Source organism: Callorhinchus milii, unplaced genomic scaffold (assembly GCF_018977255.1).
Source record: "Callorhinchus milii isolate IMCB2004 unplaced genomic scaffold, IMCB_Cmil_1.0 Scaffold5, whole genome shotgun sequence".
Classification (NCBI taxonomy): Eukaryota; Metazoa; Chordata; class Chondrichthyes; order Chimaeriformes; family Callorhinchidae; genus Callorhinchus; species Callorhinchus milii.
In genome coordinates, this window is record NW_024704746.1 from 55,365,748 (window position 1) to 55,388,404 (window position 22,657).

Genomic DNA, 22,657 nt, shown 5'->3' on the forward strand with positions numbered 1-22,657 from the left:
ATTCAGATGCGTGTATTCCCACGGTGTTAGCTGGGATGTAATTTTTCCAACTTACAACAACAACTTGCGCTTACATAGCACCCCCCACGCAGGGTAGTGTCTCAGAGTGCTTACACAGCCTGACTGCGCCACTTCGAAATTGTAGCAAGAGGTACAGATGGGATAAAGATAGGTACAGTGTTAAAGAGAGACACACACGCTCTTTCTCTCACACACGCACTCTCACACGGACACACATCCTCAGAGTTATACAAATGACTATAAAACAAACTAATTGCTTTAGAAATTCAATGGACAATAATAGTTTGTATGTATTTGCTGTTCTTCAACAGAGATCACTGTGCCTGTGACCACCCTTCAACCATTGCACCTGTGACGACAACTCCTGGTAAATATGAAACCAATGCAGTTGTAATGTCAAGGCCCTTAAAATAAATGCCCGTTCCTGTAGTATCTGCTCATTGAACAATTCACTTGTCTGTACGCTATGCTTTAATTAAAATGGAACAATATCTTTCTCTTTTCCTGTACAGGGTTGTATTGTCATGGCGTCTGGACAGCCTGGATTAATTTGAATACTCCGTCTGCTAACAACCCGGGCGATTCTGAACCAGTGGATGTCATTCGCACGACAGAGTGTTCTAACTTTGCTGAAATAAGTCATGTTCAGTGTCGCTCAGTCGATTTGCCGGACATTCCAATCAGTGAAACAGGGGACAATGTAACGTGCGATAGAGACACAGGGTTAAAATGTAGAGTGGCGGCAGGAGGCGCCGAGTGTGCAGACTACGAAATTAGACTTTGTTGCGAGAACGAACGAACAACTATTATAACCACAACAACCAGTCTGCCTACAACCAGCACCATTACACCCACAACTCCTGGTAAGTACGAATTAATGTTTTAGGAATCAATGAATTTTGCGTAACGAGTCTTTAAATAGGTCTAAAATAACATAAACTTGAACACTGTGAAATTGTTGTGAACCACTTTCCACACACCTGCATCTGAACTGAAGTCAGGCTGCACTTCTGGCAAAAGATTGAGATACGTGCAGTCCCACGGCGTTAGCTGAGATGTAATTTTTCCAACTTAGAAATTGTAGCAAGAGATACAGATGGGATAAAGATAGGCGCAGTGTTAGAGAGAGACACGCACACATTCACACTCTCGGTTTCCCCTCACACAAACAAACACGCACACACACTCAGAATTGTAAAAAGGCCGGTAAAAATATTAATTGCTGTAGAAATTTAATGGACAATAATGCCTTGTATGTATCCGTTGTCTTCAACAGTAATAACAGAGATCACTGTGCCTGTGGCCACCCCTTCAACCACTGCATCCGTGACGACCACTTCAACCGCAACAACCAAATCCTCAAAAACAACCACACTTTCCATCATAAGTCCTGGTAAATGAAATAAATATAGTTGTAATGGAATTTTGCCAAAATATTCAGATGCGTGTATTCCCACGGTGTTAGCTGGGATGTAATTTTTCCATCTTACAACAACAACTTGCGCTTACATAGCACCCCCCACGCAGGGTAGTGTCTCAGAGTGCTTACACAGCCTGACTGCGCCACTTCGAAATTGTAGCAAGAGATACAGATGGGATAAAGATAGGTACAGTGTTAAAGAGAGACACACACGCTCTTTCTCTCACACACGCACTCTCACACGGACACACATCCTCAGAGTTATAAAAATGACTATAAAACAAATTAATTGCTTTAGAAATTCAATGGACAATAATAGTTTGTATGTATTTGCTGTTCTTCAACAGAGATCACCCCTTCAACCATTGCACCTGTGACGACAACTCCTGGTAAATATGAAACCAATGCAGTTGTAATGTCAAGGCCCTTAAAATAAATGCCCGTTCCTGTAGTATCTGCTCATTGAACAATTCACTTGTCTGTACGCTATGCTTTAATTAAAATGGAACAATATCTTTCTCTTTTCCTGTACAGGGTTGTATTGTCATGGCGTCTGGACAGCCTGGATTAATTTGAATACTCCGTCTGCTAACAACCCGGGCGATTCTGAACCAGTGGATGTCATTCGCACGACAGAGTGTTCTAACTTTGCTGAAATAAGTCATGTTCAGTGTCGCTCAGTCGATTTGCCGGACATTCCAATCAGTGAAACAGGGGACAATGTAACGTGCGATAGAGACACAGGGTTAAAATGTAGAGTGGCGGCAGGAGGCGCCGAGTGTGCAGACTACGAAATTAGACTTTGTTGCGAGAACGAACGAACAACTATTATAACCACAACAACCAGTCTGCCTACAACCAGCACCATTACACCCACAACTCCTGGTAAGTACGAATTAATGTTTTAGGAATCAATGAATTTTGCGTAACGAGTCTTTAAATAGGTCTAAAATAACATAAACTTGAACACTGTGAAATTGTTGTGAACCACTTTCCACACACCTGCATCTGAACTGAAGTCAGGCTGCACTTCTGGCAAAAGATTGAGATACGTGCAGTCCCACGGCGTTAGCTGAGATGTAATTTTTCCAACTTAGAAATTGTAGCAAGAGATACAGATGGGATAAAGATAGGCGCAGTGTTAGAGAGAGACACGCACACATTCACACTCTCGGTTTCCCCTCACACAAACAAACACGCACACACACTCAGAATTGTAAAAAGGCCGGTAAAAATATTAATTGCTGTAGAAATTCAATGGACAATAATGCCTTGTATGTATCCGTTGTCTTCAACAGTAATAACAGAGATCACTGTGCCTGTGGCCACCCCTTCAACCACTGCATCCGTGACGACCACTTCAACCGCAACAACCAAATCCTCAAAAACAACCACACTTTCCATCATAAGTCCTGGTAAATGAAATAAATATAGTTGTAATGGAATTTTGCCAAAATATTCAGATGCGTGTATTCCCACGGTGTTAGCTGGGATGTAATTTTTCCAACTTACAACAACAACTTGCGCTTACATAGCACCCCCCACGCAGGGTAGTGTCTCAGAGTGCTTACACAGCCTGACTGCGCCACTTCGAAATTGTAGCAAGAGATACAGATGGGATAAAGATAGGTACAGTGTTAAAGAGAGACACACACGCTCTTTCTCTCACACACGCACTCTCACACGGACACACATCCTCAGAGTTATACAAATGACTATAAAACAAACTAATTGCTTTAGAAATTCAATGGACAATAATAGTTTGTATGTATTTGCTGTTCTTCAACAGAGATCACTGTGCCTGTGACCACTCCTTCAACCATTGCACCTGTGACGACAACTCCTGGTAAATATGAAACCAATGCAGTTGTAATGTCAAGGCCCTTAAAATAAATGCCCGTTCCTGTAGTATCTGCTCATTGAACAATTCACTTGTCTGTACGCTATGCTTTAATTAAAATGGAACAATATCTTTCTCTTTTCCTGTACAGGGTTGTATTGTCATGGCGTCTGGACAGCCTGGATTAATTTGAATACTCCGTCTGCTAACAACCCGGGCGATTCTGAACCAGTGGATGTCATTCGCACGACAGAGTGTTCTAACTTTGCTGAAATAAGTCATGTTCAGTGTCGCTCAGTCGATTTGCCGGACATTCCAATCAGTGAAACAGGGGACAATGTAACGTGCGATAGAGACACAGGGTTAAAATGTAGAGTGGCGGCAGGAGGCGCCGAGTGTGCAGACTACGAAATTAGACTTTGTTGCGAGAACGAACGAACAACTATTATAACCACAACAACCAGTCTGCCTACAACCAGCACCATTACACCCACAACTCCTGGTAAGTACGAATTAATGTTTTAGGACTCAATGAATTTTGCGTAACGAGTCTTTAAATAGGTCTAAAATAACATAAACTTGAACACTGTGAAATTGTTGTGAACCACTTTCCACACACCTGCATCTGAACTGAAGTCAGGCTGCACTTCTGGCAAAAGATTGAGATACGTGCAGTCCCACGGCGTTAGCTGAGATGTAATTTTTCCAACTTAGAAATTGTAGCAAGAGATACAGATGGGATAAAGATAGGCGCAGTGTTAGAGAGAGACACGCACACATTCACACTCTCGGTTTCCCCTCACACAAACAAACACGCACACACACTCAGAATTGTAAAAAGGCCGGTAAAAATATTAATTGCTGTAGAAATTCAATGGACAATAATGCCTTGTATGTATCCGTTGTCTTCAACAGTAATAACAGAGATCACTGTGCCTGTGGCCACCCCTTCAACCACTGCATCCGTGACGACCACTTCCACCGCAACAACCACATCTTCAACCACAACTCCTGGTAAATATGAAACCAATGCAGTTTTTTTGTCAAGGCCCTTAAAATAAATGCCCGTTCCTGTAGTATCTGCTGATTGAACAATTCACTTGTTTGTACGCGAGAGACAGAGACATACATTCTCTTTCGTAGAATCATAAAATCATACAGCACAGAAGGAAGCCATTCAGCCCATTGTGTCTGTGCGGGCTCTTAGAAAAGCGATATCCAATTAATTCCCACTCCCCCGCGCGTATCTTCATAGCCCTGAAAACTTGTCCACCCCAAATAATTATCTGCTCTCTAAAAAGTTGTTATTGAATCGGCTTCCGCCGCCGTTTCAGGCAATGTATTCGAGATCCGATTAACGCGCTGTTGAAAAAATTTCTCCTCACTTCATCCGTTTCTTTTAACAACTGTTTTAAATGGGTGTCTTCGGGTTACAGACCTACCTGCCAGTGGAAATAATTTCTCCTTGTTCACTCTATCAAATTCCCTCATAATTTTGAAAATTCGTCTCCTTTTAACCTTCTCTGCTCCAAGAAGAATAATCTAGCTTCTCTAGCCTCTCCTGATAACCAAAGTCCCTCATTCTTGGTACCATTCTTGGCACCATTGTAAAGTATGGTTTCCAGAACTGAACATTGTACTCTAGCTGAGGCCTAACCAATGTTTTATAAAGATACATCATAACTTCCTGACTTTTTTCTTTTCCCTATTTATAAAGCCTCGGAGCTTTTTAAACAGCTCCATCTTCCTGTCCTGCCACCTTTACAAATGTAAAGGTGGCATGAAGGAGCTCTATAAATTACATTTAAATTAAATTACATAGCCCAGGGAAGGCAAAGAGGTGGGAGGGTGACTGAAGGCATGATCGAAGAGAAGGGTCTTGAGACCGGACTTGAAGGACCCTGGTCTCTCAGTTCGTTCATCCCCTTTAAGGTTGTACCTTCAGCTTATATTGCCTCTCCTCATACTCCCTCCCAAAATGCATCACTTTGCATTTCTCTACATTAAACTTCATTTGCCACATTTCTGCCCATTTTACCAGTCTTGTCTATGTCCCCTTGGAGTCTGCTACTATCCTCCTCGCTGTTTTCTACTTTTCCTAGCTTAGTATCATCTGCAAAGATTTATCCTGAGATAGACTGGCAAAGTAACAGTGTAATAAATAGGCAAGGAGGTGGAAGGATTTGTGAAATGTGTGCAGGATAAATTTCTGGATCAGTATGTTTCCAGTCCAACAAGGAAGGAAGCAATGCTGGATCTAGTTCTGGGGAATGAAATGGGGCAAGTGGAGCAGGTTTCAGTAAGAGAGCATCTGTACAACAACAACAAAATTATATTTATAGAACTCCTTCATGTTGGGAGGATGTCCCAAGGCACTGGACAGTCAGGGGTCAGGACCCAAGTATGGGGGAGGGGTGGGGTAGGGGTGAGGGAAGGCAAAGAGGTGGGAGGGTGACTGAAGGCACGATCGAAGAGAAGGGTCTTGAGACCGGACTTGAAGGAGGCAAGGGAGGAAGCGAGGCAAAGGGACTGTGGGATTGAGTTCCAGAGTGTTTAGGCAGAGAGGCTGAAAGTTCAGCCACTGATGGTAGGGCGGGTCGGGCGGGAGACATGGAGCAGGCCGGACAACAGTGACTATTGGGTTTAGATTACTTATCCAAAGGGACAAGGAGAAATCAAAGGTGAAGATATTCAACTGGAAGAGTGCTAATTTCAGTGTGTTAAAAAGGGACCTAGCCAAGGTGGACTGGAAAAAAAGACTGGCAGGTAAAACAGCCAACAAGCATTGGGAAGCCTTCAGGGAGGAGATAGTTTGGGACAGAACAAATACAGAACAAATACAAATACAGGGGAAAGGTAGGGCATCCGAACCTCCCTGGATGAATAAGGAAATTGGAATTCAAATAAAACAGAAAAAGGAGGTTTATGATAAATGTCAGGTCCAAAATACAGAAGATAATCAAATAGAATATTGAAAATACAGAGGAGAACTGAGAAAGGAAATAAGAGAAGCAAAGAGATTGTATGAGAAAATATTAGCGCGCAACATAAAAGGGAACCTTTAGGTATTTAATAATCATATAAATAATGAAAGGTTAGTCAAAGGTAGGGTGGGTCCAATTAGGGACCAAAGAGGAAATCTTCTTGTGGAGGCAGAGGCAATCAATGGCTGATGTACTGAATGAATACTTTGCATCTGTCTTCACAGAAGAAGAGGATGCAGCCAATGCCACAGTATCGGAGAGACACAAAGAGACACACACTCATTCTTTCGGTCTCTCTCACACACGCAAACACCCTCAGAGTTATAAAAAGGATTGTAAAAAGATATTAATTGCTTTAGAAATTCAAAGTGCAATAATAGTTTGTACGTATTTCTTATTCTTCAAGAATACTTTTGCTCTTTCGCCTGACCCACGCAACCTGCTTGCCTAATTCTTGAGATTATTAGATGCAGGTTGGCTTGATCCTGTGCCTAATAATCTCCGGGCATACCAAATTGTGCATTGGGGTATGGCTGAAGTTTAACATACTAAAAACACATACTTTGCCATTGAAAGCATTTTCTGTGAACCCACTTGCCTCACGAATGAATAACGAGACCATCACAGAGGGGTGGCTTGATTCTGACATTCTGTTGCCAGCCAGTTCAGCTCCAAGGAGATCCCTCTTAACACCCTCCCCCCACTTCAGAGGGATTGCCACAAGTTTGGTCAGTTGACATCCAACAAACTTGGGTTTGAGCCCTCACTAGCAGGTGGATGGCAGGTACCTGGAATACCCTGAAAGCATTCTGGTGGACAACACAGCTCAGCATGAAATGTGTTAGAGCATTGCCAACACTTTCCTGCCCACATCCCTACCCATTGAGTGATGGTTCCAGCACTTGGAGGAGCTGCTTATCTCGCTGCATACCAATTTGGGTGGATTGGGGTGGATGCCAAGCCCTGGATATATGAATGTGTTTTCATATGAATGTGTATCCTTGCCCTGCTCCATTGGCTTCCCATCACACGGAGGATACAGTTCAAGATCCTGGCCCTCATCTTCGAAGCCCTCCACGGTCTTTCTCCCCCCTACCTCTGTGACCTCCTCACCCCCTACCATCCTGCTCGCTCCCTCCGCTCAGCGGGCTCCGGTCTGCTTCACGACCCTCGCCCGCCCCACTATTGCCAAGCTGGCCTTCCGCAACTCTGCCCCCACCCTCTGGAACTCCATCCCGCAGTTCCTCCGCCTCGCCCCCTCCTTTGCCACCTTCAAGACCCATCTCATTACCCTTCTCTTCGACCATGCTTTCGATCTTCCTGGTTCCCCCCATGCCCTCCACCCTCCCCCACCCCAACCCTCAGCTTGGGTCCATAACTCTGTTTGTCCAGTGCCTTGGGACGTCCTCCCGATGTGAAAGGTGCTATACAAATGTAATTTTGTTGTTGTTTTCATGAACTTGGACTCCTAGAGTTCCCTCATCAGCTATCTGATGAAAATTTGCTTTCAGTGTAGTGAGAAGATCTAAGCAGGACAGCTTGGTGACATGCTAGCCACCTTCATGTTCTCGATATCTATCTCCAACGCTAGGTACTGGGCTTACTCAGTACCTGCTGGATTAGTGAGGAGCTTTGGCAAATAGATGTACCTGCTATGAAGCGGACTACCTCTCCAGTGTGGGCTGGAGCCTGTAAGTTTGCCAGAGAGTCTACAAATCCATTCCTGATGATGAATTAATAGGATTGTATTCAGCAAACACCATACAAAGTTAATGCGTTAACACACATAAATCTTATACGGCTAAACACATTAAAACAATAGGTTACAACAAATCTGATATTATCCCATCATGTTGGGGTGCACTGCTGACCACCAGCTGCATGCAGCTGTCCTTTCCTACGAATGCTCCAATTAACTATTGTATGTAGGTTGTATTTATATTTCTAATGCCACATGCCTACGTGACATCCCTCATTTGATCTTTCTCTTCTATTCTTCTGCCTCCAATACCTGCCTTGATCCTTACTCCTACATCCGTTTCTTTGTGATCAGTCCTTTCATGTAGTTTGTTTTTCCCCAACACCCACTTATCTTATTTGCAGTGTCCTAGTCTTTGTCTAGTTCCTGTATCTGTTATCTCCCTTTCATGTGCTGTGCCAGATAAAGACCTGATTTTCTCTTTCTTGCCTGCTCGGCACTGTTCTGCACAAAGCTTGCTAGTTATATCAAGTTAGCCTAATTCTCCAATTTCTCTATTATCCTTAATCTAACCTATACTTAGCTTTCTATTCTTTTATACCAAAACCTGCTGTAATCTTACATGGGGTACCAGAGGGCAATCAATGCTTTTGGAATTCCCAGTTTGAGACTGGGTACCAAGAGAAGAGGCATATGCTCAAGGGAGGGGTGGGGGTATAATTAACTGCACGCACTATTTTTGCTTCCAAGATTATTTAATGGAATCATTCAAATGTTTTTCAGAACCATCAACTACAACAGTGACAACAACTACAACTGGCTCTACCACCATCCACACATCTGGTATGTTACTTTGGTGGAAAATTTAAAAGTAAAGTGCTTTACTTTACTGCAGAAGCTCTAAATTAATCTCCTATTTGCAATCAGAATTTATTTTAACAACAGATTGTGTTTTTTAAAAGATCAACCTTCCAAAGTACCAAGACAGTCAAGCATCAGCTCCCCTGCCTGGCATTTAGAGATTCAACAACCCAATTAAATATGCAAATGAACATATTTATAGTAACAGTATAGGTCTAAGATCTCTGTTTTGCCCTGAACTTCTGATTTGTTTCATGATTCAATTTGGGGGTTGGTAATATTAAGAGATTAGGAGAAAGAGAGAGAGTTCAGACTGTTCTTATTCTCTTTGACCGTGCCTTCAGCTCCCCTCTCGACTCTCTTCCTCCTCCTCGCTCCCTCCCTTCCCTCCCCTCACCCTGACCATTTCCCCCCTCCTCTCTCCCTCCCTTCCCTCCCCTCACCCTGACCATTTCCCCCCTGCTCGGGTCATGACCCAACTGTGCAGCGCCTTGGGACGTCCTCCTGACGTGAAAGGCGCTCTATAAATGGAATCTTGTTGTTGTTGTTGTTGTTGTTGTATCAACTGGTCTTCCAATCAAAAGCTCATGTTGCTATTTGTTTCTCTTGTGTCAAGCATTAGAGTTCAACAACAACTTGCACTTATATAGCGCCCTCCACGCAGGTAGTGTCTCAGGGCGCTTAACAGTGTCAGAGCCTGCCTCCGAGTCGGGGGTGGGGGGGGTGGCCGTAAGCATGGTCAAAAAGGATTCAGGGTGCGAAATCAAAAACATTTCCAACTGTAGACGATTACTTGCCTTTGTTTTCTCACACATTCCAACATTCCTGAAAGCTGCACGGCAACACTCAGCTCCCTTTTAAACTTTCAACCTTTTAACCCTTAGAGAAAAATCCAGTCTGTTAATCCAAATTAAACATAATTACTTACTCTGATGAACTATATCAAGCAGAATCAGGTACTTTTAGGAGTATTTTATGTTTTCCTGTTATATCTGCAATAATGATATTTAATAGTGCAATTTCCTTGCCTTTTTATCTTTAGAACGATCCTCGACTGAGACAACGATCACCAGCACCAATGCTGGTAAACAAACACTTTTCAAGTATAATAGCAATGCCAATAGAAATTAATTCATTGCTGAAATTAAAATGACATGGGTGGAATTAATCTTGTTCGTGGATTCAGTGCAGAAGAGCAAAATCTAAGGAGTACCTCTGTAAATCCATGCTTAAAAATAACACTTATTAACATTAGAGCAGCATATAACCATTCTTTGTAGATCTTAAGTGAAATAAGCACAAGCAAACTCAATACAGTTCTTGGCAGGCATTACGAGTCCTGTAGCTTAGTGGTTAGAGCACTCACCTCGCAAGCAAGAGTACCTGGGTTTGATTCTGGACAGGGCGAAACATTGGGCAAGTTTCCTTAATCCATACACCTATTTACCTAGCAGTAAGAAGCCTCTGGAACCCCATCCTACAATCACTCCTCCCCGCCCCCCTCCTTTGCCTCCTTCAAGACCCATCTCAAGACTGTGCCTTCGATCACTCTCCTACCCCTAACTCCCCACCGTCCACCCTTCCTGATCCTAAGCACCAGCTTAGGTGCGGATCCTTGACTGTCCAGTGCCTTGGGACGTCCTCCTGATGTGAACGGCGCTCTACAAATGTAATTTGTTATCGTTAGTCAGTTGGTGCATCGCTTTCCCAGGAGTAATATTCCCTTAAACAATTATTTGGTCACTCAATCCATGACTGTTTGTGGGACACTTCTGTGTCCCACAGAATTGGTTGTTGCATTTCGTCCACAAAATATACAGTCAATTCAATTCACAGTTTATTCTTTGAAGCGCTTCGCAGACGTGATAAGGCGTTATATCAAGTACAAAGATTATTATTATTAATCAGCAGGCTGATCCAATTACCGTTCTAAAGACATAATGACATGATTGCTATTGTTAACAACAAGGGTTTGGTGGACTACATTATCTTGGGGGCTAGCGATTTTACAAACCTTATCTAAAAGTATGATGCAACAGCATTAAATCAAGGATTTCATTTTACTTTCTGATATGAATACAACATTCAAACAATTATCATTGGAAAAATATTCTGACTACTTAACTGTATGATTCAAACCTTTGACTGCTGACAGGATTTTGTCCAAAATCTGTTTGCAAACATTTTTAGCGCTGGCCTTGATTTATTTTTCTATTGACTCCAGAGCTTGCATTTTTAACGCTGCTTCACATGATACTGGTTGACTTAATTAACCCTAATAATCCTTGCATTTAAGTTAAACCAGTATCTTATTTTTAGCTGCATGCAATTGCTCCTTTGCACAAATGGGAATCACAGTAATAATCTTTGCATTTGATATAATACCTTATAATATTGTGGTAACGTCTCAAAGCGGGTCACAGGATTTACTGTAAAGTGTAGTTACTGTGTATTTGTAGGCAAATTTCCTACTGTAGGGAACAGTAATGGTAGCATTTAAACTTCTGGCTTAATCATTATGCAAAATTAGGGTAAAGCAGTGGATGATTCATCCATGGATCAGCATAACACACAACTGGTCGCCAGCAGGATTCTATATTTAAAAATCTTTCTGAATCCTGTTGTGAATATTGTGTTTTTGGACTCCTCAAAATTACTGCCTGCCAAGATTTGTATTAAGTTTGCCTGTGCTTACTGCACTTGAGATCTTTACAAAGAAGAACTAGGACTTCTTAGTCAGGCTAGATTCAGACCAAGGTACTGGAGGTAAATGGGCAGTATGCTTAACCTACTCAAACACTAAATATACATCAACATTTTTAAGAATATTTATTTTAAACTGAGTTGATAAGTCTTTCTCTTTACAGAAGCATACTGTGGTGGTCAATGGTCCAAATGGATTAATAAAAATCAACCATCTCCTATCAAACAAGACGATGACGAATTCTTGAACCCAACAGATTCCACTTTGTGTGATTTGTCCCATGAAATAACTAACATCGAGTGTAAAGCTGTCAAGTTTCCAAATCAACCTTTAAGTGAAACAAAGGACAACGTTACTTGTGATATAAACAGAGGCCTGAAGTGCAGTTATAATAGCTTGAACGTTGCCAATCGCTTAATGTGTTTGGACTACAAATTTAGAGTGTGCTGTGAACCAGGAATAACAACCACTTCCAGAGTGACAGAGAAGATAATTATTCCTATCACAGAGAAACCATTAGATAAAACGTGTGTTTGCAAATCAAACCCAGAGAGAAAAGTAAGCAAAATCATCTTTATCGTAACTTTGCATGATATTGAACTAACGCTCATTCTTTTCAGCATAAAAAAGGGTCATTGTTCTTTTTTGATATTCTGTAATTTTTGCGTTACAGTCAGAAGTAAAACAAATTACAGAGAAAATAATGCAATTATATTGCATGTATGAAGCTGGGATAAAGATTTTCTTGTCCTTTAGTAGCTATAAATATCCAGAAATATTAGGGTGGAAAAAATCAGTTTGCAACATGATTCAATAATGGTTACTAACAGAGAATCATGATGGTAACCAGTAGGGCTTCATGGCCAACTGATGGAATCCTTGCACTGAAGTACCAGAAGGATGTCACGGGGTCTATAATGAATAATAATCCTGGTATTTGATATAGCGCTTTATCACGTCATCAGGTTGCCAGTACACTGGGAGAATCCCCCTTCTCTTTTCAAAGAGCAACATGTGATCTTTAACATCTGATTGAACAGGCAGTTGGGATCTCACCTGAAGGACAGCAGCAACCACAATGCAGCACTGTATTGTAGTGTCAGCCTCAACTCTGAGCTCATAGTCCTGATGTGCGGCTTGAACCCACAACCTTCTGACTGAGAGTCAGTGCTACCAACTGAGCAAGGCCGACACCTGGTTTGATTGGCTACTGGATATTTTGGATTTCTCTTTACTGACTCCGGGTTGCTATTAGTGAATCCTGTCATGAACTACCACTTTGTTAGATCCCTTTAGTCACTGAAATCTGATCAAGGATTAAAAAAAGAAACAATTCAGCACCAGGGATGGGTGGACTTTCTGATAGCTCAATTGCTTGATATTTGATCAAGTCATCTCTAAACATTTACCTCATTAACCATAATTTATAAGCTTAATAATGGTTGAACATTTAATTTTTTTTCTCTAGTGCAATGACAAGTGGACCGAAGGCTGCTATAGCATGGTTTGTTTAGAAGAGAAAATTCACAAGCGGAAGAACTGTTCAGAACTGACTAAACCCACGTGTAGGCATGGTATAAGGCCTGTGAAAGTTCCAACTGAAGATGGGTGCTGTGAGAAATGGGAATGTGACTGTTAGTATCATCTGTCTATTCAGATTATACTATTCTTACATTGATGGAAACTGTAGTCATGTTGTTCCCCACAATTTTGAAATGTTTTTTTTTTTAGGTGAATGTCAAGTATGGGGAAACCCACACTATCGGACTTTTAGTGGTCTGGAATATGACTTCTATGAAAATTGCACATACATTCTTGTGGAAGAAAAAGTTGCAAAATATAATTTCTCGATTCTATTGGATAACCAATTTTGCTTATCCTCAGTAACCAAGTCATGTCCAAAAGGGCAGATTGAGAAAGTGTCTGAGAGAGAGAGATAGAGAGAGAGACCTGAGTTCAATTCCAGGCAGGGCGAAACCTTGGGCAAGTTTCCTTACTCCACACGCCTAATAATAATCCCTCCAAAAACTAAAAACAATAATTAATTGGTCATTTTCAATCTACGACTGTTTGTGGGACATTGCTGTGCGCAATTGGCTGCCGCGTTCGCCCACAAATATACAGTCAATTCACTTTACAGTGTGTTCTGTGAAGCGCTTTGGGACGTCCTCCCGACGTGAAAAGCGCTATATCAAATGCAAGGATTATTATTATTATTATTATAGTCAGAGGCCGCCCCCCCACCCCACAGGCCGCCCCCCCACCCCACAGGCCGCCCCCCCACCCCCCACAGGCCGCCCCCCCACCCCCCACAGGCCGCCCCCCCTCCCCACAGGGCGCCCCCCCCTCCCCACAGGCCGCCCCCCACAGGCCGCCCCCCCCTCCCCACAGGCCGCCCCCCCCTCCCCACAGGCCGCCCCCCCCTCCCCACAGGCCGCCCCCCCCCTCCCCACAGGCCGCCCCCCCACCTCCCCACAGGCCGCCCCCCCACCTCCCCACAGGCCGCCCCCCCCTCCCCACAGGCCGCCCCCCCCTCCCCACAGGCCGCCCCCCCCTCCCCACAGGCCGCCCCCCCCTCCCCACAGGCCGCCCCCCCCCCCCCCCCCCCCCCCCCTCCCCACAGGCCGCCCCCCCCCTCCCCACAGGCCGCCCCCCCCCTCCCCACAGGCCACCCCCCCCTCCCCACAGGCCACCCCCCCACTCCCCACAGGCCACCCCCCCCACTCCCCACAGGCTGCCCCACCCACACAGGCTGCCCCCCCCACACAGGCCGCCGCTCCCCCCACAGGCCGCCCCCCCCCACAGGCTGCCCCCCCCTCCCACTGCCGTCCATCTGAGGGCTGGGATTGCATTGAATAGCAATGTACAATGTACATCTTCCACATACGGTGATATTTTGAGGCAAGAAATATAACATAACAAATAGTACACCTGGGAGTTACAGAATCCTGATAAGATGTTTCAGTTTTTTGTGACTTGATGCCATTAAACCTGGCAATATTTTACCAGTTATTATGCTTCATCGTTGACTATATCACCGAATGATACATGTCTGTAAAATATTGTAATTATCAGAGGTGGAGAAAATAAAATTAGCCTGTCCACCTAACACAGGAAACAGCTGTTATAAATGAACATATACTGTAATACATTGGTATTAAGCATAATGTAGAGATATTAGACCTACAGTAATTGTGTGACTTTATTTTCTGCAGTTTGCCAGGACTATTTAGGACAACCTAAAAAGGTGAGTGTTTAAACAATAAGTTATTATTAATAATAGTAATAAGATGCCCGTGAATTAAATTTTGCTATGTTATAACTTTATGCTGTTCAGACTAATAACCTGATGGTTTTTATATGGCCTAAAAAAGGTATCAAACAGTTTTTTATTTCCGTCAATCCTGCTATTTCAAGAACAATCAAACTACATTTCTCCAATGGATTAGTGAAAGTACGTTTCTTTTTGACTCAAAAAAGACATAGTGGCAACAGACTAGGAGACCAACATTTATTACAGAGCACTGTGTAAGTGACTTATTCCCATCAAGAAACTACTCAAATTGTTTGAACAATATTTTTAGCTCTAGTTGCCTAGATAGAAACACATAATGGCACTGGTTCAGGAAGAGGACTAAAAGAAAGGTAAATAGAATCTAATGGGAGAGGAACTGTTGAAAGGCGAGATAATGACTTGGGAAGGTGTGAATAGAAAGCTACAGCAGTTCAAAGAAGAAATATGGAATAAATAGAGAGGAAACAACTTTGTACCAATGTCAAAAACATAACTTACAGTCTACATCTTCCTGATGTTAGTAAATCAGTTTGATTTGATTGGTTTTGTTTCCAGGATGGAGATAACTGGGATAATCCACAAGATCCATGTATCTCATATACATGCAGTAATACAACTGTTCTTACGACAAAGATGACCTGCTCGAGAAATGAAACTTGCCCTGAGGTTTGTAATGATCACAATTTATTTTGTATTACATTATGTACTTTTCCAATCCTTTTACATCTTAAGTAATAACATATTCCAAACAAACAATTTCATATTAACTCCTTTACAGGATCAAAGAATATACATCAATCCTTGCTGTTTTGAATGCAGGAAAAACGGTAATCACTTACTGCTTATATACTTATAGTGATTTTTTTCATTACATTATTAATTATTATTAATAACAAAGTCAACAATGCAATGAATATAAATACATATTCACTTGTGTGTAGTTAATGACAGTTTAAACAGAGATTAGAAAAAAAGTCCAGAAAACATTTATGGGCAGACTCATTTTCAAACCCTTTTTGTGATTTAAAAAAAAATTCTCAGCTGTTGAAATGTGTTTCAAAAATTTCTGCTAGTTATTACCCCTAATTTGAAGACAAATGTTCCACCTATGTGGTACAGATATAAATTTAATAAAATGATTGAGTAACTAATATATTGGGTCAGCCTGTCTCAACTGGTAACAGTCTTTCTTGTCTCTGAATCAGGAGATTGAGGTTTCAAGATCTACGTTAGGAGTTTGAGATCACAGTCAAGGCTGATGTTCCAATTTATTGCTGGGGGAGTGGAGTATTGTTGGAGTTGCCATCCTTCGGTTGAGATATTAATCCATCTGCCTGGTCAAGTAGACATTAAAGATCCCTTGGCACAATTCTTAAAAGAGAAGGGAATTTCTCCCTGTGTTCTGGCCAGCAATCCCCAGATAAAATTGATCACTCACATTGATCACTCATATTATATGTGGGACATTTCTGTGTACAAATTGTTTGTCTACAAATAGACCAACATTATAATAATAATAATAATAATAATCCTTGCATTTGATATAGCGCTTTTCACGTCGGGAGGACGTCCCAAAGCGCTTCACAGAATATACTGTAAAGTGAATTGACTGTATATTTGTGGGCAAACGCGGCAGCCAATTGCGCACAGCAATGTCCCACAAACAGTCGTAGATTGAAAATGACCAATTTATTATTGTTTTTGGTTTTGGAGGGATTATTATTAGGCGTGTGGAGTAAGGAAACTTGCCCAAGGTTTCGCCCTGCCTGGAATTGAGCTCAGGTCTCTCGCTTGCAAAGCGAGTGCTCTAACCACTGAGCTACAGGACTCCACATTACACTCTACAGTAAATCCTGGGAAGTGCTTTTACATGTTTGTTGACTTGATCAGGTGCTATATCAAGTACAAGGATTAATATTTTGTATCAATACATTATTTTGATCAAATAGCTCCTGGGAAAGATTTTGAGTGGAGGCCCTTGCAAAATAGTATTTGTTGCATCAATCATAAAAAGCAGTAAACACGCATAAGTAAGATGAATGTGGAATTATTTTAGGTGAAATAATATAACAAAACTAGGCAGCAATGTTCTATGTGAAGGAAATCCTGAAATTAATATAACCAAAGCAAAACTGCTTTGCAGGTTGTTACTGATAGAATAGACATAGCGTAATGAATTCAGAATTTATTGAAGGATTTGTAAAGAAATGGACAGGTTCTCAATTCAACAGGAACTAGGGGTGGAGATTTAGGAATTTAGGGATACCAAGATTTAGGGATATAAAATGTATTTGCATGCACCTTGAAGATTCACTGAGAAATGACAAGCTTATTTCTAACTTTGATGGAATTTATTTTTTCTCATAGTAACTCAGTGCAAACCCAATTCCATCAGTAAAACAGTCAAAAGGGGAAATTGTGAAGGAACTTTTGAAGTGAAAGAATGTGAAGGACATTGCTCATCAGTGACTAAGTAAGTTTAGCTTTTCTCTTTTAGATAAGCAAAATAAATGTAAATAGCCTGCATAACATAATAGGTATGCAAAGCACCTTTCACTTTTTGTATTTGGATTTGAATCTATCAGTTATGAGATGGAAATTCTTGTCTTGTTACTGACTGCCTGTTTAGTGGGCACAAGTGCATAACTTCTGGGCATTTGCTCCCTCCACTTCATCAAGGAGCTTTCACTCACTATCACCTTGTGGTCTGGAACACACCCCTATCATTCTGCCTTGCACTTCCTCTCCCTATTTTCAAAATCCTTCTAAAAACCTACTTTTTCAACTATGCTTTTGGTCGTGTTCCTCTTGCTCCCCTTCCCAGCTTGCTTAGTGATGCTCCGTTCCGGTAAAGTGCATTTAAAAGCACTTTATGTCTTTATAATAATAGAAAGCTATCATCTGATTTTTATTGTACATGTGCCAAGTACATGTGTGGGTGCAAATTCCCAAAATTTGAGGTAGTAGCTATAGGTTTTAGATTGCTTTATTTCTCAATGAAAAGCATCTTGTTTGTCTCTTAGCTGGAGTCTGAATTATTTTTCTAAATGCACATTCTCTGCTATAACTGCAAATTTGCATTAACCCCTCAGTGTCAAGCTACTATATAGAAAGCAATATTCCATTAAATAATGTGTAATAAGATTGTCCTTTCCAATGGTGCTGCATTTATTCCCAACCTACCAAAAATTGCAAATGGTCATTTCCTCTGCTCTTAACTGATAATATGATTATTTTTATAGATTTGACTTTCATGAAGACAAATTGAGCATTGAGTGCCAGTGTTGTCGTGAATGGAAAACTGAAGAAAAGTTAGTGAAGCTTAAGTGTGAAGATGGAGGTATCGTGGCCTACAAATACACAGATATCAAGTCCTGCACGTGTAAAAATTGTGAATGGAATAAGTAACACCTGTTTCAGATGCAACTGAACTTGCTTTATTTTCCATTTTTGCATTTCACCAATTATCAACTTAAATTCTTAATTCTTATCATTTTCAATGCGCCATTAGAGTCTACAAAATGCTTTTAGCCAACATTTGCATGAAAACACAATCAAATTGTTCCCAATGAATTACTGCTTCTATTGCATGCTATAAGCTACTTTTGAATCAGAAAAAAGCATCAATAAAGATATTTGCAAATAAATGTCTGACTTAGAGCTAAATACTTTTGGAGTTGTCGGAAAGGCTGTGGGGGGAGGGTCTGTGGTGCCAGAGAGTGGGTGTAAGGCCTGTGATATCACAGAGGGTGTGGGGGCTGGGGGGTTTGGTGGGGAGTTCTGTGATGGTAGAGGGTGAGAAGAATTGTTGAGGTTCATTCCTATTCATATAAAGTCCCACAGTTAACGACATGGCAACATTTCTCCAAATTAATCGTGATTCTCGACAAAAGGAATTGACATACTGCCCATTTATTAACTCTGTGGAAGGCTCTCTGATGAATTTGAGAACATTAAAAGGTTGGCAGCGCTCAAAGTAGAAAAATCACTTGGGATGGGATGTATCCTAGATTGCTGAGGGAAGGGGAGAGGAATGAACCCGTTAACTGCAGGTCAGTCAGCCTAAAGTCAGTGGTGGGGAAACTTCTTAGAGACCATAACCTGGGACAAAATTAATTTTCACTTTGAAAAACCTCTGTTAATAAATGACAGCCAACATAGATTTGTTAAAGGCAAATCATGCCGGACAAACTTTGAGTTCTTCAGTGAAGTAATGGAGAGGATTGATGAAGGTAGTGCAGTTGATGTTGTGTATACGGACTTTCAAAAGGCACTGGATAAATGTTACAAAATGGAAACCCTTGTCAGCATGGATTTGAAATTGGCTGGGAGGTGGAAAGCAGAGAGTGGGGAGCTTTTTTTCTTTTTTTTGGAGGGAGGTATACATTGGTCTTCCCAAGGGATGGATATTAGGACCACTGCAAAGTTGACATATATTTAATAACCTGGACTTGGGTATACGGAGCAAAGTTTTAAAGTTCTTAGGTGACACAAAACTTGGGAACGTAGTAAACAGTGAGGAGGATGGCAGCAGACTGTAGGAGAACATAGACAGACTGGTGAAATGGGCAGACACAAGGCAGTTGAAATTTAATGCAGTGAAGTGATGCATTTTGGGAGGATGAATGAGAAGAGGCAATATAACAACAACTTGCACTTATATAGCACCTTCCACGCAGGGTAGCATCTCAGAACGCTTAACAGTGGTGGAGTCTGACTCCGAGCCGGGGATGTGGAGTTGACCATAAACACAGTTGAAAAGAAGGTTTTCAGGCGGGACTTGAAAAGGGGGAGGGGGTCAAGGCGGAGGGATTAAGGGAGATTATTCCAGAGTTTTGGAACTTATTGGCTGAACACGTGAGCTCCAATGGTGAGTCTGAGGGAGAGCCCAGGGAGGTTGAGGGATTCAGATCCGCAGGAGTTAAGACGTTGACAGTAGCCAAGGAGTATGGCTTCTGTCTTGTCCACATTTAGCTGCAGGATGGTTGCACTCATCCAGGCCCTTATGTCTGCCAGACAAGCTGATAGAACTCGGCAGACCTGGAGTCGATACTGGAGGAGGCAAAGCAGAGTTGTATGTCATCCGCATATGTGTGGAAGTTTACCCCTTGTTTGCGGATGACTTCGCCAAGAGGAAGCATATAATGTGGAAAAGAAGAGGGCCAAGGATGGAGCTCTGGGGTACCCCGCAAGTGACTGGGCGGGGGTAGGAGGAGAAACCATTTGCTGAGATGAAGTGGAGGCAGTTGGTTAAGTAACCGTGCTCAGAATGCAAGTGCGGTCCCACTTAGGTGGTTGAGGGAGGAGAGGCGATAGAGGAGGATGGCATGGTTGACTGCATTGAACGTGGCAGAGAGATCCAGGAGGAGGAGGCAGAGGGATTCCTGATTACAGATAGAGAGGAAGTCATTTGTGACTTTGTCAAGAACTGTCTCTGTGTTGTGAGCAGGGCGAAAACCAGACTGCAAGGGCTTGGAGTGGAGAGAGTGAAGGGAGAGGAGGGAGAGGTGTGACCAAAGAAGACTTGCAACAATGCATTCCAGGACTTTGGCAAGGAAGGGCAGCTTAGAAATGGGACGGTAGTGTGAGAGGTTATGGAGATCCAGAGTGGGTTTTTTGAGGAGGGCTGTGATAACTTTGTGGAGTACTGTAGCTCTGTGGTTAGAGCACTTGCCTCGCAAGTGAGATACCTGAGTTAGATTCCCGGCAGGGCGAAACTTTGGGCAAGTTTCCTTACTCAGATCATCCAGAACTCTGCAGCTCGAGTCCTCTCCGCTACCTAGCTTCTGACCACATCACCCCCACCCTCGCTCAGCTCCCCATCCCTCAGAGGATAGAATTCAAAATCCTTGTTTTTACTTTCAAGGCCCTCCACAGCTTTGCCCTCCTAGCTCTCTGACCTGCTAACCCCCTATCAACCTGTCCACTCCCTCCGTTCAGCAGGCTCCGGCATGCCCCATGCTTGGGTCCTGATCCCTGACTGTTCAGTGCCTTGGGACGTCAAAGGCGCTTTACAAATGTAATTTTGTTGTTGTTGTATTCCACATGCCTCTGTTTACCTAGCACTAGGTAGGAACCCGGATGTTAGTCAATCAGTGGATCGATTTTTCAGGGTAATGATACCTTCCAAAAAAANTAGTCAATTCACTTTAGAGTATATTCTGTGAAGTGCTTTGAGACATCTAGAAGATATGATAAGCCATTATATCAAATGCAAGGATTATTTTTATAACAGCGGTTTTCAGGGGGAGTGGAACAGAACCTGAGGAGAGAGACTGATTGTGTTGGCCAGCAGGGGGAAGAGGAGGGGGAGTTGAGTGACCAGCAGCTGGGTGGGGAGGGGTTCGAGGCAGCAGGTGATGAACTTCATGCGGGTGATTGTGGTTGAGAGGGAGAATGGATAAATGGGGGCAAAGGAGTGTAAGGAATTGTGGCAGAGGGAGAAGGCCATGTGGATGGTCTAGGTCAGGGGGAAGGGGACAGGGGGGGCAGGACGATGCAGCCAAGTGGATGTTTTCAATCTTTGAGGCGAAGAAGTCTGGGAACTTGGCGTTTGATGTGAGGATAGAGGACTAATGGTACAGTTTTAAAAGGGGTGAGGATACAGAGAGACCTGGAGGTCCAGATACACAAATCTTTGAAAGTGGTAGGACAAGTAGGCAAAGCTGTTGAAAAAGATAACTTAACATAACATGTAGGAGCAGGAGTAGGCCATTCGGACCTTCGAGCTTGCCCCGCCATTCAATCATGGCTGATCTTCTAATCTAACTTCAGCTAATACCATAACTCTGCCTTATCCCCATATCCTTAATCCCTTTTGCAATAAGAAACATACCTATCTCAGTCTTGAATATGTTGAAGGACTGAGCGTCAACAGCCTTTTGGGTAGTGAGTTCCAACAAGTTATGCTAGACCTTTCTAAATCACTGGTTAGGCCTCAGCTGGAGTATTGTGTCCAGTTCTGGGCACCACACTTTATGAAGGATATCAAGTGCTTGGAGATGGTGAAAAGAAGATTTATCAGAATTATACCAGGGATAAGGGACTTCACTTATGTGGAGAGACTAGAGAAACTGGGATTGTTCTCCTTAGTTTCCTTACTCCACACGCCTAATAATAATCCCTCCAAAAACCAAAAACAATAATAAATTGGTCATTTTCAATCTACGACTGTTTGTGGGACATTGCTGTGCGCAATTGGCTGCCGCGTTCGCCCACAAATATATAGTCAATTCACTTTACAGTGTGTTCTGTGAAGCGCTTTGGGACGTCCTCCTGACGTGAAAAGCGCTATATCAAATGCAAGGATTATTATTATTATTATTATTATTAGAGCAGAGAGGGTTAAGGGGAGATTTAATAGAGGTGTTCAAAATTCTGAGGGGTTTTGATAAAGTAAATAGGGAGAAACTGTTTCCTCTGGCAGGTGGGTCGGTAGCTCTTGGGCTCACCAAAACCTGGCTCTCTCCAAATGACCCCGTCCCCCTAGTGGAAGTCTCCTCTCCAGGCTACACCTTCCACCACACCCCCCCATCCAAACCAACGTGGTGGCGGTGTGGCCTTCAATTCCAAAGCCTCCCTTGGTGAAGTCTTGTAGCTCAATGGTTAGAGCACTCACTTTGCAAGCGAGAGACCTGAGTTCAATTCCAGGCAGGGCGAACCCTTGGGCAAGTTTCCTTACTCCACACGCCTAATAATAATCCCTCCAAAAAACATAATAATAAATTGGTCATTTTCAATCCATGACTGTTTGTGGGACACTGCTGTGCACAATTGGTGCCGCGTTCGCCCACAAATATACAGTCAATTCACTTTACAGTATATTCTGTGAAG

At 42.5% G+C, this 22,657-nt stretch overlaps 1 protein-coding gene across 1 annotated transcript in view; it reads left to right on the forward strand.

Moving 5' to 3' along the window:
• LOC103190192 (mucin-19-like) overlaps positions 1-18,464 on the forward strand; it is a 54,065-nt gene extending 35,601 nt beyond the window's left edge. Inside the window, exons 42-59 of the mRNA XM_042335444.1 lie at positions 284-388; positions 534-884; positions 1,298-1,414; positions 1,789-1,830; positions 1,976-2,326; positions 2,740-2,856; positions 3,231-3,287; positions 3,433-3,783; positions 4,197-4,295; positions 8,748-8,807; positions 9,868-9,909; positions 11,693-12,087; positions 12,998-13,163; positions 14,745-14,776; positions 15,380-15,490; positions 15,603-15,651; positions 17,192-17,297; positions 18,067-18,464. Coding sequence (XP_042191378.1) covers positions 284-388; positions 534-884; positions 1,298-1,414; positions 1,789-1,830; positions 1,976-2,326; positions 2,740-2,856; positions 3,231-3,287; positions 3,433-3,783; positions 4,197-4,295; positions 8,748-8,807; positions 9,868-9,909; positions 11,693-12,087; positions 12,998-13,163; positions 14,745-14,776; positions 15,380-15,490; positions 15,603-15,651; positions 17,192-17,297; positions 18,067-18,232 — 2,717 coding nt within the window. The 3' untranslated portion in view covers positions 18,233-18,464. The remainder of the gene's footprint in view (positions 1-283; positions 389-533; positions 885-1,297; positions 1,415-1,788; positions 1,831-1,975; positions 2,327-2,739; positions 2,857-3,230; positions 3,288-3,432; positions 3,784-4,196; positions 4,296-8,747; positions 8,808-9,867; positions 9,910-11,692; positions 12,088-12,997; positions 13,164-14,744; positions 14,777-15,379; positions 15,491-15,602; positions 15,652-17,191; positions 17,298-18,066) is intronic.
• Positions 18,465-22,657: the final 4,193 nt, after the last annotated feature.